Genomic DNA, 16716 nt, shown 5'->3' on the forward strand with positions numbered 1-16716 from the left:
TCCTAAGGTAGGTGCTCGAGTCCCCCGTGCGTCTTAGCGGCTCTCGAATGGATTCTCTCCACTAGTTCCTTGTTCTGCTTGAACTAGGGGGACCAGAAATGGACGCAGTATTTCAGGCGGGACCTCACCAGAGCAGAGGAGAACCTCCTCGACCCGCTGCACACACTCTTCGTAATGCACCCCAGGATGCTTTATGGAGTCGTTTAAGAGATGTTTCCTGAAAGCCCCGAGGGACACGCAGGACCACCACGTCCAGGCGAAGACCAGGGGCTGCTGTCGGTACGACCTGACCTGATGTTCCCCGCTGCCAGCCAGCAGAGGTGCGCGTCGCACCCTGACCCTCCCCAGGACATCTCTTGCTGTGCCCTCCTCAGCGGCGCACAGGAGCGGCCCGGCGGTGAGAGGCAGCTTATTTCCCGGCACAGGGATAAGCAGATCATTAATTAATGTCGCGGGCACCGGGACAAAAAGCGGCGCTGCGGGTGTTCGGGCTGCGCTGGCTCCCGAGGAGCCCCCTCGGCGGCCGGGGGAACGCGCGGCTCGCGGTTGTGCACCTGCGGAGCCTTTGTCCGCTCCTTGCACAAGTGCCGGCGGCGCGGGGCACACCTGAGGGCGAGCAGAAAACAACAACAAGATAATGGGCTATAATGCGCACCTGGGCACGGATCACACGCCGGCCGCTCCCTTCCTGTGCACCGGCGGGCAGCCTGCCGCGCCGCGGCTCTCTCGGCGGGGAGGGACCGACGCGGCCGGCGGTGGGCAGGGAGGGAAGGAGGGAGGGAATCGCCTTATTAAACGCATACACCGAGGCGGGCGGCTGCTACCGACGCCCCGTCCATGCCCGCGGAGAGCCCGAAACCGCCGGGAACGCCGTGCTCCCACCGCTGCGGCTCCAGTGCCGGCTGCCGGCGGGAGGGCACCGCCGCCCCGCGCAGCTCCGCCGCCAGCCGCCGCCGAGGCACGGAGCCCGGCATGGCGCGGCGCGGCCGCTTCCAGCGCTTCTTCGGCCGCAGCGAGTCGGAGGATTCGGAGCCCGAGGGGGCGGCCGCCCCCTCCCGCCGCCGCCCTGCAGCCAGCGCCGCGCCCAAGCGGCGCCCCGCGTTCCCCCACTGGCGCCCGAAGAAGAAGGAGCAGCAGCGTCGAGGGAGCGGCGGCGCCCCGACCTCCCGGACCCCGCCGCCCGCATCGCCTCCTTGCTGCCCGGCCCCGCGGTAAGTGCGACCCCTCCCCACGGGAGGCAACGGGACAGAGGGCGGCGGGGATTCGGGGGGAGCGGCGGAGCCGGGGGTAGGAGGGCAGTACACGGCTGGGGGCCAGAGGGTTTTGTCGCCAGCAGCGTCGGTGTGAATCAATCGCAGAGTTATTGAATCACACCTTCAGCAGGAAGAGACCTTTACTCCAACCATTCTCAATCGCTACTACGGGTGGTGCTAAACCGTGTCCCTGAGCACCACATCCCTGACTCTTTTTAACAGCTCCAGGGGTGGGGATTCAACCACCTCCCTGGGGAGCCTGTTCCAGTCTTTGAGAACCTTTTCAGTGGACAAGTTTCTTCTAATACCCATTCTTAAACCTCCTCTGGTGCAACTTGAAGCTGTTTCCTCTTGTCCTATCGCTTGTTACTTGGAGGAAGAGTCCAACTCCCACTTGGTTCCAGCCTCTTCTCAGGTAGTTTTAGAGGGTGTATATAACTAAGTGTAGAAGTAACAGTTACCCTGTGCCCGAAGCAGAGGGAGGCTTCCTGGCACAAACAGCCTCCCTTTGTAGCAGTGGCCTTGTTCTGCACTTGCTTTTCCTGGACATTATAAAGGAGGGAAAGAGCAGCTTCACAGCCCCACAGCTGTGCTCCTCAGTGTGGTTTGAAGTCTCCCATGAGTAATGAGCACCTAATGCATGCTGGCTAGCTCGTAAGTTCTTTAGGACATAGGTATTCCCCGGGGGCTGTTTACAGCCTGTGGCCACAGCATGGGGAAGCTCAGGCTGTGCAGCAGAGCCTCTCCAGGTGAAGGTAATTCACAGCAGGTGAACGCGGGGTTACATCAGAAGTTGGTGTGGTTAGCACAGCAAGACCTAGGCAATGAGATGTTGATATTATCTGGATCCTGGGGAGGGGGAGAAAGTTGCTATTTGTCTCTCAGGTGTTTGGCTCAAACTGAGGCACCTGTGAGTCGCAGGGGGTGGTTCTGTGTGGATTTGTGTGTGTGTATAGAAGTGATACAGAAAAGGCTCATACTTGCCTAGACAGCCTGTGGCTACCTGGGCTTGGGTAGTTCAGTGGTGTTTGTATTTGATATTGAAAGTGGTTATTGACAGCTTTAAACACCAGCATCTTTTGGAATAGAAGCAGAGCTTATGTTGGCCTGAGAAAAAACAAACGAGGTCTGCTTTTCAGGACTGGTAAACCAGGGAATGATGCATTTCACAGTGCTGTCGAGTGGCCAAGCTCAGGGCAGTGCTGCAAATGACTTCAACCAGGAACAGCCTCCTCTTTTGCCTTCCAGAAGCCAAATAAAGCAGAAGGGGATCCTGGTGTAGCTCAGCTTGTAAGAGAGCTCTGAGTTCAGACCCTGGTCACTGAAACAGTGTCCAGCTGAGCTCTGAAGTCAAGAGCAGAGTATGTAACAGCTCTGGGCAAGATGCATCACCACCTGCGTGTGGAAGTTTCTCCTGATAAAAGGAACATTTCTCTGTTCATTCTATGCCCTCTGCTGATCCTGCCGTGTACTGCTGGAGAGACTTTTGGCTCTCCTTTGTGACCCTTGCATGTGTATTGGCAGGCAGGTGATGAGTCCTCTCCGAGGTCACCTCTTCCCCAGGCTGAATCAGCCCTGCTGCCCCAATCTTTCCTCTCAAGGCAACAGCACCAGGCCCTGAGTGTCTCGGGGACCTATTCTCAACCTGTCTCAGTTTATCAATGCATGTTTTGTGTTGAAGCACCTAGATGTGGCCAAATGTAGGAAGAGTGGGGTGAGACTTTTAGTCTAGGTGTGAGTTTTTCTTTCTTCCAGACGCTTTGCTGGGTCTACGCTGCCACACCAAACATAAATGCTCTATGGGATGTGGGGCTCAGTTCTTACAACTGAACAAAAGAAAAGGGAAGATATTTTTAATGCATGACTATGAGCTCAAATTCTGTGCCTAAATTACAAGTGAAGCTTGAAAGCTGCCAGGCTTCTGAAATGGCAGGGTTGTTTGTAACTCCTCTTGCAAAAATACTGGGGTGGGTTTTCTTTTTGATCAGGCCTCCTCTTGCTTATGTAGCTTTCTACCAGCCCTAATTTTTTTGAATAACCTTTAACACACAGCTACAAACCCTCAGTGCATTATTTATTATGTTGAAGATTCCAGCAGCATTGTTTGACCTTCTTCATTTTGGTTAACTGCACGGGGTGGGGGGCTGTAATCTCTGGCTGCAAGAATGCTGTGCAGGTCAGGTAAAAGGATGCTTTTAACAGTGATTGTTTTGAGAGTTTGAGATGGTTAATTAAAGGCTGTGGCTTGGCACATAGCTAGTGTGACATCTGGCAGTTTGAAGGTACCTACTTACATGATACTCCAGTTAAAAATGATGTGATGTCCTGTTCTGATACTTTTTCCTCAGGTAGTCAGTGCTTTTCCTTGCTCTTAGTTACTTCTTTTCAAGATCAGGAGTGAATGGGACATTAAAAAAAATCTCACCTTAAAACCCAAAAAAGCAGCCCAGTTCCTGTACAATTGACAAGTGTGCATGCTCCTGCCTACATATTTGTGTTGCACCATGGACAGAGAGGTCAGTGGGTATCTTGGATTGAACCAGCCAGGTCAAGTCCCCTGGACTCTTTTTCCACAGTCTCTTTTGTAGAGATAATAGCTACAACTTGGAGCCTCTGTGGAGAAGAAGATGCAGTGAAAGAGAAGATCAAAACAGGATGAACCAAGGAAAGGTTAGGTTGTAGAATCATAGAATCAGCTGGGTTGGAAGAGACCTCCAAGCTCATCCAGTCCAACCTAGCACCCAGCCCTATCCAGTCAACCAGACCATGGCACTAAGTGCCCCAGCCAGGCTTTTCTTCAACACCTCCAGAGACGGCAACTCCACCACCTCCCTGGGCAACCCATTCCAATGCCAATCACTCTCTTTGCCAACAACTTCCTCCTAACATCCAGCCTAGACCTCCCCTGCCCCAACTCCAGACTGTGTCCCCTTCTTCTGTTGCTGCTTGCCTGGCAGCAGAGCCCAACCCCACCTGGCTACAGCCTCCCTTCAGGGAGCTGCAGACAGCAATGAGCTCTGCCCTGAGCCTCCTCTTCTGCAGGCTGCACACCCCCAGCTCCCTCAGCCTCTCCTCACAGGGCTGTGCTCCAGGACCCTCCCCAGCCTTGCTGCCCTTCTCTGGACACCTTCCAGCACCTCAACATTTCTCTTGAATTGAGGAGCCCAGAACTGGACACAGCACTCAAGGTGTGGCCTGAGCAGTGCTGAGCACAGGGGCAGAAGAACCTCCCTTGTGCTGCTGCCCACACTGCTCCTGAGCCAGCCCAGGATGCCATTGGCTCTGCTGCCCACCTGGGCACACTGCTGCCTCAGCTTCATCTCCTCTCTACCAGCACTCCTAGGTCCCTCTCTGCCTGGCTGCTCTCAGCCACTCTGTCCCCAGCCTGTAGTGCTACTTGGGGTTGTTGTGTCCAAAGTGTAGAAGCCTGCACTTGACCTTGTTCAATCTCATCCCATTGGCCTCTGCCCACCCATCCAGCCTGTCCAGGTCCCTCTGCAGGGCTCTCCTACCCTCCAACAGAGTACACCAATTATACCTCATCTTGGAGAAGAACATAGACGTTCAGAAGACATGGTGAAGGGGAAGAAAAGTGTTATGAATGGAAAAAGCAGCAGTGAGACCAATGACCAATACAGTCACCATGCTGTAGAAAGCAGCACCTGTTTGAAGACCCAAGCTTCACCTGATCTTTGGGAGTCATGACCCTACAAAGCTGCCATGCCTTAGACATTGAATGATCACCACCCGAGTGCCACTTTAAAAAAATGATGGTGACTTGGGTTTGAACTTTGAATCAGGGAGGTGACTACAGGAGGACAAAGACAGTTGTGTGTGTTTGGGGTGTGATTGCTCAGCAGCCTTTCTCAAAGCCTCTGCTGCTCCATGTGTCTGGAGCTTTTGGTATTTGATGGTCAAGACCAGACAAGTTACTTTAGTGCTGTTATGAATTGGGTAACGCATAAATGACAGCAGCTCATTTCTTGCCCAAAATGTGTCAATGTAATGACCACCAAAACAAAAGGTTGAGGACAATTTGCTGCTTATTAATTCCCTGGTCTCACAAAACACTGCTGCTCTGGTGTTGGCCTTGGTACTAAGCATGGTAAGGACTGCTACCATCAGCAACACCTCTTGTTTTCACTACTTTCCTCAAGTTAAATTCACCTCATCTTCATTAGCAGTCACATGGGCTTCTTTGCCTTCTTGTGTTTATTCCACACAGGCTTGTCAGGGAAACAAAAATTAATCAGTGTTCAGTAACAGCATCAAAAAGAGCAAAGGGAAACAGCATTAGGCTGCATCCAAGGAAAGGTTAGGCTGTGGAATAATTACACCTTCTCTTGGAGAGAAGCGCAGACATTCAGAAGACATGGTGTCAAGGGGAAGAAGTGTGTTATGAGTGGAAAAGGCAGCAGTGGGAGCAAGATCTGGAATCTTTCCCCTGCTTTCACACAATATTAGGGGTTGGAAGGGACCTCCAGAGATCAAGTTCAACCTCTCTGCCAGAGCAGGACTGTAAGAGTCCAGTGCAGGTCACGCAGGAACACATACAGACAGAGCTGGAAGTCTCCAGAGGAGACTCCACAACCTCTCTGGGCAGCCTGTTCCAGTACTATATGACAACCAGCAACAGAACAAGGGGACACAGCCTCAAGCTGTGCCAGGGGAGGTCTAGGCTGCATGTTAGGAGGAAGTTGTTGGCAGAGAGAGTGATTGGCATTGGAATGGGCTGCCCAGGGAGGTGGTGGAGTGGCCGTGCCTGAAGGTGTTGAAGCCAAGCCTGGCTGGGGCACTTAGTGCCATGGTCTGGTTGATTGTGTAGGGCTGGGTGCTAGGTTGGGCTGGCTGAGCTTGGAGGTCTCTTCCAACCTGGCTGATTCTGTGATTCTATGACCCTTGCATGCTTTCATATTCTTTGAGTTACTCTTTGACTTCTGCATGAGAAGAGGTGAAGGAGCCATGCTTCACAGCTCAGAGAAAATGTTTCACCCTGTGAAAAATGGAGCTTAGAGTAACCCAGAAATGTAGTAGTTGGCTTATTGACAAGAATAAAATGCAGAAGAACGTGGTGCAGGCAGCTGTGCTCAGTAGTAAAAGATGAACCTGCAGCTCAATGTACATTTTGTGTGTGGCTTCACATTTGTCTGTTGTCTGATGGAAAGAAAAACTGGAATCATTCACCTGTGCCCTTTGCCAGCTCGAGTGTGGCTGTCTATGAGTGTTCCTGGTTGCACTTGCTTTATGAGAGGTGGAAATGGAAAAAGGATAATTACATTTGAAGTCTAATTCTCAGTGCTCTGTAACATAAGCATAATGCCTTAGGAGTATTTATTAGCTTAATTTTGTTTTATAGAGCCAAGAGGTTCTCTTAAACTATCATATTTGCATCAAGCAGTTCAGCCTTCGCTCTCTCATGGGTTCCTGCTTGCGTGGAGCAAGGGGAAGGGTGATGCTTTATTGTACCTGTGAGGACTTGTGACAATGTTTGTAGATAGACATGAATCTCTTACTCAAATGCTGAATATAATTACTTTTACTTGCTTCATATTCAAGTGGAGGATGAGCTCCATAGCCTCTAATTCCAGGTATCTACATCCAAACTAGTTATTCTCTTCAGAGCCAAGGAGGGCCAGTAGGCACCTCTGGTGTGGAGTTCAACTCACCCTAAGGTGAGTGTCTAAAAGAGGCTAAATGAATTGCATCTTAGAAGTGCCAGTTTTTCCTCATTGACTCTAAAAGCTGCCTGAAGGTGACACCTCCAATATCTGAACCTAAGGAAGTCCACAGGCTCATGCTTCTGTGGAAGAGTTGCTGCAGAGCAAACAGTTGTGAGCTCCCAAAGCTATGTTCTCATGTTTTTCATGTGAAACTTTAAGGCATCTTCTTTGTTCACAAGAAATCTGCTTTGAAAGGCTTGTTTGCTGCAGAATTTCTGATTCAGGTTGTCCAAGGAGGTGGTTGGGACTCTGAGCCTGGAGATATTCAAGCTGAGGCTCAACAGGGCTCTGGGCAACTTAATCTAGTTGAGGATGCTCCTGCTGACTGCAGAAGGGGTTGGACTGGATGACCTTTGGAGGTCCCTTCCAAACCAGACCACTCTAAGATTCTATTCTATGGCTAAGAGCTCCCTTGGCTGGGGATCCTGTGCCATTTATGAATCATTTAGTGGGTGACTGCTAATCCTTGGGACAGGACATGTATTCAGAATTTGGGGCTGGTATGAGCATGTGTGGCAAAAGGCCACACCATATGATTACTGGTAAGAGTCTAACATTACAGTGCCACCTCTGCCTTCAAGGACAGTGTTTTGAGCATTCACACAGGACTGCAAGCTTGTAGATGAAGTACAAATCATTTATACTCCAAGATGGAGGGAGGACATCTGTAGATACAAGCTGAAACTTCCCTGTTATCCCCTGCTGCAGCACCTTTGTGACCTTCCACAGCTGTATGCAAAAGCTGAAGCAGTAGAGGAGTAAATAGGGATGGGTTGTTTAGCCTGCAGAAGAGGAGGCTCAGGGCAGAGCTCATTGCTGGCCACAACTATCTGAAGTGAGGTTGTAGCCAGGTGGGGTTGGGCTCTGCTGCCAGGCAAGCAGCAACAGAAGAAGGGGGCACAGTCTGGAGTTGTGGCAGGGCAGGTCTAGGCTGGATGTTAGGAGGAAGTTGTTGGCAGAGAGAGTGATTGGCATTGGAATGGGCTGCCCAGGGAGGTGGTGGAGTTGCCATTCCTGGGGGTGTTGAAGCAGAGCCTGGCTGGGGCACTTAGTGCCATGGTCTGGTTGATTGGCCAGGGCTGGGTGCTAGGTTGGGCTGGCTGAGCTTGGAGGCCTCTTCCAACCTGCTTCATTCTGTGAAATGAAAGTTTACCTACCTTATGGTCATTCTTCTTGAAGAATATTTGTGAATTTGGCAAAGAGGAAGAAATGGTGGAGTTTGTTTTTCCTAAATACATTGGAGATGATTTAGTGGAGCTGCTGGAATGGCAGCCCTCCTGTTAGCTTTGGTGGTAGCTCTGCTCTTACCCATGCAGAGGAGACAGAGACTTATTTATCTTTGGTCTTCTTTGGTTGGAAGTTGTCTAGGAGCAAGGTATCTTCTGTGTGGGTGCATCAGAGCTGGCCAGCATAGCTAGCAGAGCCCCAGCTTGCACTAGCACATCCCACAGAGGCAGACTGATTGACTGGGTCGGGGGGGGTGGTTTGTTACAGCACCCAAAAGCTCAGGTAGTCAGCCTGAAAAGGCAGATGTGCAGGTGCAGCACCCAACAGACAGAGTGACATGGCTTGCAGACTAGAACTGCTTTTTACCTGGCTGATTGAAACTTGCACACATTTAATCTTAGAATCAGAGCCCTTTCAGCTGGAAAAGACCTTTTAAAGTCATTGAGTGAACCATATAATGATCAAGGCTGATGCTAAACCATGTCCCTCAGCACCACATCTGTGTTGTTCAAGCACCTCCAGGTGAGGAGCTCAGCCACTTCCCTGGGCTGAGGAAGGGAGCGAAGAAGGGAAGAAGTTTCTTCTGACATCCAACTTAAACCTCTCCTGATGCAACCTGAGGCCATGTCCTCTCATCCTATCACTTGTTACCAGGGAGAAGAGACCAATCCCCACCTTGCTACAGCCTCACTTCATGTTGAACACGCACATCTGCCTCACCTGGCTGTGCAGACACATTCTGAGTCCACCTCATGGGATCCTGCTGATTTGAAGCTGGATTCCTTAACTTGTGTCAATGGGAGGCAACCATACCAGTTTAGGCACCAGGAAGCCCTTTCCTCACAGCTTCTGCCTGTGCCCTCTGTTTGCAGAGCAATGTCTGCCAGGCTCCCCTGGCTTGGCTTGTGTTTTTATCAGCTGCCTACAACAATGGAGTCAGATTTTGGCTGTGGCTTCTGCATGCAAATAGTAAATAACAGCATGGAGGACCTAAAAAAAGAAAGGGGTTGGCACCTCTCAGGAGCCCTGACTGCATACATATCATTTGCAGGTGCAGAGTGGAGCTCATCAGGCTTACAGTCCCTTGTATAATTGAAGGGGTGTGTATGGGGTGAAGCGTTCACAAAGAGACCAAGAGGCCTATAAACATTCCAGGGGGATGTGTTTTAGGTGCAGCAGAGGTGATGGTCCTGTGGGTGATAAAGTGCTTTCGTGTGAAGCTGGCTGCCTGATTCCCAGTGCCCAGCTCCATAATCCTTCCTGTCATGTCACAGCACTGGGGGGGATGGAGCAAAGCTGGAGGTGGGGAGAGTCAGACTGGAGGTGAGGAGGAAGTTGTTGAGCAGGAGAGTGGTGAGAGCCTGGAATGGGTTGCCCAGGGAGGGGGTTGAGGCTCCATGTGTGGAGGTGTTTAAGACCAGGCTGGATGGGGCTGTGGGCAGCCTGCTCTAGGGTAGGGTGTCCCTGCCCATGGCAGGGGACTTGGAACTAGATGATCCTTGTGGCCTCTTCCAACCCTGGCTGATTCTATGTTTGGTGGGAATTTAGCCTAGCCAAGGCTTCAGGGAGGCTCTGCTGTATTTGAGATGAAGAATCATAGAATCAAGCAGGTTGGAAGAGACCTCCAAGCTCATCCAGTCCAACCTAGCACCCAGCCCTAGACAATCAACCAGACCATGGCACTAAGTGCCCCAGCCAGGCTTGGCTTCAACACCTCCAGCCACAGCCACTCCACCACCTCCCTGGGCAGCCCATTCCAATGCCAATCACTCTCTGTGCCAACAACTTCCTCCTAACACCCAGCCTATACTTCCCCCAGCACAACTTGAGACTCTGTCCCCCTGTTCTATTGGTGGTTGCCTGGGAGAAGAGACCAACCCCACCTGGCTACAACCTCCCCTTCAGCCTTCTGATGTTTTCAGCAAGGGGTTCATCTTTAAATCTCTAATGAGACTGAGTGATGGAAATTTCTGTCCTCTCTGTTGGTGGAGTAGAAAACCAAAGGCAGCCAGAGTTGTGCTAAGATTTATGTGAGTTTGTCTCCTTGTTAGCACTGTCTTGGGCCATGTCTCTGTGGCTTGGAGCCACTGGTGATGGAACAAAACAGTTCTTTCAATAAGACCTAGATGATATCTTCCTTGTTTGGGACCAACAGAAGTCTTTACTGCATATGGGCTTTGAGGTCAGGTAGAGCAAACAGGTTTAATGCCAGATGTTTTGTTTTGTTGGTGTTCTATGTGAGATAAGTTTGTGAGTTAGCTCAGTTCTCTGGGAGAGATTTCATGTTTTGACTCTAATTCATTATGAAAGGTAGAGGTACAACAGTACTCTCTGCTGGCTTGTTCCAGTAAGTAACATCTACTACAAACACCAAAATCTGAGGTCTAAGTACAGCTTTTTCTGTCAGACACCACCAACTTCTCAGTGGTTGGACAGGATGAGCTCAGAGGTCTTTTCCAACCAGAGCAAATCTGTGCTTCTCAGCTTGGCACTTGTTTATTTGTTAACATAAGCATACAATACTGGCTGAAAAAACCATAGGGTAGTTTGGGTTGGAAGGGACCTTAAGGATCATCTAGGTCCTGCCTTTAACTTTTGTATACCTGAGCTCCAAATAAATAAGGGGCATCAGGAAGACCTTAGCACAGCCTTCCAGTACCCAAAGGGGACTACAAGAAGGCTACAGAAGAGCTGTTTCCAAAGGTCTGCTGTGACAGGACCAGGGGCAATGGTTTAAAATGAGAGCAGAGCAGATGTGAGGAACAGGTTTTGCACCATGAGGCTGCTGGAACACACCAACAGGTTGCCCAGGGAGGTAGCTGTGGCTCCATCCCTGGTGCCCAAGGCTCTGGGCAACCTGATCTAGTGGAGGATGTACCTGCTGACTGCAGGGGAGTAGCACTAGATGACCTTTGGAGGTCCCTTCCAACCCAAACCATTCTATGAACACAGTGTGGTGGTAAGACTCCTTTTAAACACAGCAGCACAGAGGCTGCTGTTCATTGGTATGTGGAGCTGCATAGTAATTTAGACCTTAGTGTTTTTATGGCTGCTCTGTATCCTAAATGAAGCTGGTTTTAATGGGGTCTGCCTCTTCTCTTCCCCTTTGGAACACAGAGCTCAGAAGCTGTGCAGGAGCCTGTCAGGAGCAGGCTGCTGGCACAGGATATATGTCCCACGAGCTGCTAAACCAGTGGGGCAGCAGTGGAGGGAGTAATAATAGTTGAGGGCTTACACAGAGGTATTCCAGTGATGATTACACGTGCAAGGGTGCTTGCTGTGACTGCTGAGCAGGAAGTGTCCACCAGAAGGTTGGCCACTCAAATTCTGTGTCTAAATGAAGTTCAGATCCTGAGCACCAGAGGATTTTTGGGTGACCTGTAGTCCATCCTGATAGAAGCAGGGCTTTGTGATGTTATTCATGTTTTACTATCCTGGCAAGATGCTTTTAAAACTAGGACACAGAACTGGTGTATGAAGTATGTGGTGGTGGTGTTGTTAGAGATGTCTCCACGTCACTGCTCACTGCTGGCTGGCAATTTGCTCTGAGTGGTTTGTCTCCTGGGCTTCTTCAGCAGTTGTTTCCTCACAAGTGCTTCATTTTGGTGGCTTTACTGAATGTGATCAGAGTGATTCCTTAATGTCACTGCAGTTGTGACTAACTCACCACATTCATAGACTCAACCAGGTTGGAAGAGACCTCCAAGCTCAGCCAGTCCAACCTAGCACCCAGCCCTAGACAATCAACCAGACCATGGCACTAAGTGCCCCAGCCAGGCTTGGCTTCAACACCTCCAGGGACAGCAACTCCACCACCTCCCTGGGCAGCCCATTCCAATGCCAATCACTCTCTCTGCCAGGAACTTCCTCCTCACATCCAGCCTAGACCTCCCCTGCCACAACTTCAGACTCTGTCCCCTTCTTCTGTTGCTGCTTGCCTGGCAGCAGAGCCCAACCCCACCTGGCTACAGCCTCCCTGCAGGGAGCTGCAGACAGCAATGAGCTCTGCCCTGAGCCTCCTCTGCTGCAGGCTGCACCCCCCCAGCTCCCTCAGCCTCTCCTCACAGGGCTGTGCTCCAGGCCCCTCACCAGCCTTGCTGCCCTCCTCTGGACACCTTCCAGCACCTCAACATCTCTCTTGAATTGAGGAGCCCAGAACTGGACACAGCACTCAAGGTGTGGCCTGAGCAGTGCTGAGCACAGGGGCACAAGAACCTCCCTTGTCCTGCTGCCCACACTGCTCCTGAGCCAGCCCAGGATGCCATTGGCTCTGCTGCCCACCTGGGCACTGCTGCCTCAGGTTCAGCTACTCTCTCCCAGCACCCCCAGGTCCCTCTCTGCCTGGCTGCTCTCTGCCACTCTGTCCCCAGCCTGTAGTACTGCTTGGGGTTGTTGTGTCCAAAGTGTAGAACCCTGCACTTGGCCTTGTTCAGTCTCATCCCATTGGCCTCTGCCCACCCATCCAGCCTGTCCAGGTCCCTCTGCAGGGCTCTCCTACCCTCCAACAGTTTAGTTTTGCTCAGCTTTAGAAGGAAAGGGAACCTCTGTATGCCTGTTTGGACATGTCTAATCTCTTTGCAGTTAGAAGGCAGATCAGAGTTGTTTGCCAACCTTTGGCATATTTCCTTGGTGTCATTCTGTTACAGAGTGGTTTTGCCTCCCCATGTTGCTTTCTGCAGTAGTGCTTTTCTTGCACCCTCTCTTAAGCAGAGTCCTTCATGCTCTGAAGACTCCACACTTTGATAGTTGTGTGTTTTGCAGTGTGTAAGAGCCATCAAAGTCCAGAAATATTCTGTTCTTGGTGGGTTTGATTATGGTTTGTGGAACTCTTTCTCTTGCAGTGCTGAGTTGGAGATGCTTTTCTAGTTGAAAGTGAGTCCTCTACCCATTATTACCCTGCCAGAGAATCCAAGAGTTACTCTGCTGTGTTCATTGGCTGCCACATGAGGGACACCAGTTCTGACTGGGTTCTGCTGAGTGTAAGACGTTTATTTCCTGGCTGTGCCTCTGCCTCTCTCTAACTGTTAGATTTAGGTCTCATCAGTAGTTCTGCTTAGCCCTTACAACATTCAATTCCTTCATTTCTTCTTCAGGACATAATATTCCCTGGGCTCCCCCTCTGCCTGTGTGTGTGCCCCTCTGCCCCCTGGGCTCCCCCTCTGCCTGTGTGTGTGCCCCTCTGCCCCCTGGGCTCCCCCTCTGTCTGTGTGTGCCCCTCTGCCCCCTGGGCTCCCCCTCAGATACTTCTAGCATACCTTTGTATCTCCTTGCAGAGGCTTAGCTGATTTACAGCCTCTGCTGTCGTGTAGCACAGAGTAGATTTATTGGCTATAAATGAGTTCCACATCAATTAGTTTTACACACAGCTTGCATTGCAACACAGGCATTAGGCTTTACTGGCTGCATTTTCATGCCAGCAGGATGTGCATTACACTTGAAGATGGTTAGCAATAAGTTTTGCTGCTGCTGACAAATGCAGTGTCTGTGTCATCCACTGCAGCAGCTGTGACCAGCCATGGGCTGTGTGAGCTACTTGTGCCTGCTTATTCTACCCTTGGAAGCAATTGGGGAGCTTCTCCAATGGTGGATGTTGTTTTCTGCTGCTTTTCATGTTCATTTGGGTTGTTTTTGGAGGGGGTGTATGTGTGTGATGTTCCACTGAGTCATTTCTAGCTTCAGAAAGAGATTTCAGCCCTCTCCCAAGCAGCATCTCACTCACACTGCAGGAAGAGCCCACACGGTTACAGAATCACAGAGTTGTCAGGGCTGGAAGGGACTCCAGGGATCATCCAGTTCCAACCCCCTGCCATGGGCAGGGACACCTCACACTGGATCAGGTTGCCCAGATCCACATCCAGCCTAGCTCATTTGGGGATGAGGCTTCCACCACCTCCCTGGGCAGCCCCTTCCAGGGTCTCACCACCCTCATGCTGAACAACTTCTTCCTAACATCCAGTCTGAATTTACACATTTCTAGCTTGGATCCATTTTCCCCCAGTCCTATCACTCCCTGACACACTAAAAAGTCCCTCCCCAGCTTTCTTTTGGGCTCCCCTCAGACACTGGAAGGCCACAGTAAGGTCACTCCTTGGAGCCTTCTCTTCTCCAGACTGCACAGCCCCAACTCTTTCAGCCTCTCCTCACAGCAGAGGTGCTCCAGCCCTCTGCTCATCCTTGTGGCCTTTCTCTGGACACATTCCAGTTACCCTCACTTCTCCACTGTGTTTGCCTCACTTCTGTGCTTGCCACATTTGTGAGGCAGCACAAGATCCAGCTCTGCTTTTGAACTCTGTGTGGGCACCTTGGTCTCTGCCGGTAAATGGAGCAGCGGTGGTGGTGTTAGTGCATCACTGGGCTTTGAAACATCCCATGTTTTATGTGATGGTCTGGGTGCCACTCATAACACTCCAACATTCCCTGACTGACTTCTCAGCACTAAACTTTATTTGACAGTGGCAGAGGAGACAGCTGTTACACAAAGGATATGACTTAAGGAAGCTGGGGAGGGACTTTTTAGGCCATCAGAGAGTGATGGGACTGGGGGGAATGGAGCAAAACTAGAAATGGGGAGATTCAGTCTGGGTGTTAGGAAGAAATTCTTCAGCATGAGGGTCATGAGAGCCTGGAAGGGGTCAGGGAGGCAGCAGAAGCCTCATCCTTGGAGGTGTTTCAGGCCAGGCTGGATGAGGCTGTGGGCAGCCTGATCTAGTGTGAGGTGTCCCAGGGCATGGCAGGGGAGTTGGAACAAGCTGATCCTTGTGGTCCCTTCCAACCCTGGCTGATCCTATAAAACTAAACACTATTGAGGTGGATGCTGAAATCTGGACTGACTCACCTGAGTTGGCATTTCTTCCATCTTCCCTGGGTTGCCCTTGCTTGCCTCTCCTTTCCTTCTAATCCTAGCCTGCGAGCACCAGAACTCTGGAGAGCCTTTTTATTGTGGTTTTCCCTCACCTTTAGGGACAGCTTCTTACAGATGTTAGAAACAGGCCAAAAAGAGAGAAATTATCACCTGGAGTGGCAGCCCAGGAAGAGGTTTGCCAGAACCTGTTGTTTTTTGCATGTGTGTTGAAAGCAGAGTGGTTTGCTTTTGAGCAGCAGTCCTTGTTTTGTGTTCAGAGGTGGATGTGTGTGAATACTGAGCTCAAACACAGGGGCAGAGGCACTGGAAGCAGATGATTTGTTCGGGTCCCTTCCCACCCAAACCATTTTGTAGTTCCATGCCTTTCTAATCCAGCAGTTACCCATAGATCTGCTGCTGCCACTTGGGCTTCATAGCAGAGGACAAGGAGTGAAACATCCTCATGTGCTTGAGCGACTCCTCAGCCCCAGTGCAAGTGTCTTGTTCTTAGGCAGCTTTTATCCTTGGTTTTCCACAGTTTTTTATCAGCCTGGGTCCATGGTTTAGGTCCTTTGACACAGACTTCACACTGCTGAAGGAGACAAACAAACAAGGCAGTGACCAGGGGCATCTGGAGGAGTACTGAGCACCTCCCAAAGCTGGAAGCAGGAATATTTTCCAGTGGTGCTCATGCAGCTTCTGACGTTGGTGACCTGCTTCCAGAGCACCTGGGTGAGGAACAGGTGCTGTGGTGTTGCCAGTGCCTTCTGCTTGGCTCCCAGGGCTGAATCACAAGCAAATGACCATAAAGAAGCAATTTGAGCACCGATCCTGCCTGTAGCTTCTGGTTATCTGATTCTTGTTGCTGCTGTGGCATTCAGTAGCACTGCTGGCACAGCCCAGGGTGCCAGCTCATATCTGACAGAGAACCCGGGACACATCAGGGCATCTGCTTGCAGGTAACACTGACTAATGCTCGGGGACTTGAGATTACATTGCTGGTGGCATTCAGCTTCCCTAATAGCCCTGCTGCCTTTGACACCAGGGTTCCTGCTGGGGAGGAAGGGTGTTGCCTTTCTCTCTGACTCCTCACCATCTGTAGGAATCAAGGAGGAGGTGATGAATGGAAATATGCTCTGTCTTTGGGTCCTGGAAAGAAAAAGAAGGCTTCTGAAACAGTCTAGGGATGCAAGTCATTGGTGGTGGGCAGGGTGGCCCAGTGAGAGACCCTTCAGCCCTGCATCCACCCAGCAGCAGCCCCCAGGGCAACAGAATGTTTGAGTAGCTGAGTTCCCAGGCGTGCCCAGCTCATCCTCCCGAGATAGTTGTGCTCATCTACAATCACCCTGTGAATGAGAAGATTTCAAAGAGCTAAGGCTTAAGACCTGTTGGGAACAGCAACCTATCACCACATCAAAGAGCTAGCCAGGACTGCCGGGAGTTCAGCAAACAGCCCTGGGCACAGTGTCTGTGCCTCCAAACAAGTGACCTCTGCATGGTGGATTTGCCCAAACTACTAAGGCTGCTGGGGCTCTGCCAGTGGCACTTCCAGCATGTCCAGAGCTGTGTTTATCTTACTGGAGTTCCAAAGGCCAATCCTGGCAGCTTCCCATTCATGAAATAGTCTATGGGTTTCTGGGGGCATCAAAACTTCATGGTACATTAAGAAAAGCAC

The 16716-nt window shown here is 51.0% G+C and overlaps 1 protein-coding gene across 1 annotated transcript in view; it reads left to right on the plus strand.

Moving 5' to 3' along the window:
• Positions 1–887: 887 nt before the first annotated feature.
• Positions 888–16716, plus strand: part of CRYBG1 (crystallin beta-gamma domain containing 1) — a 103241-nt gene continuing 87412 nt past the window's right edge. Inside the window, exon 1 of the mRNA XM_064170229.1 lies at positions 888–1211. Coding sequence (XP_064026299.1) covers positions 973–1211 — 239 coding nt within the window. The 5' untranslated portion in view covers positions 888–972. The remainder of the gene's footprint in view (positions 1212–16716) is intronic.

The sequence above is a fragment of the Pogoniulus pusillus genome, chromosome 33, assembly GCF_015220805.1.
Source record: "Pogoniulus pusillus isolate bPogPus1 chromosome 33, bPogPus1.pri, whole genome shotgun sequence".
Taxonomy (NCBI): domain Eukaryota; kingdom Metazoa; phylum Chordata; class Aves; order Piciformes; family Lybiidae; genus Pogoniulus; species Pogoniulus pusillus.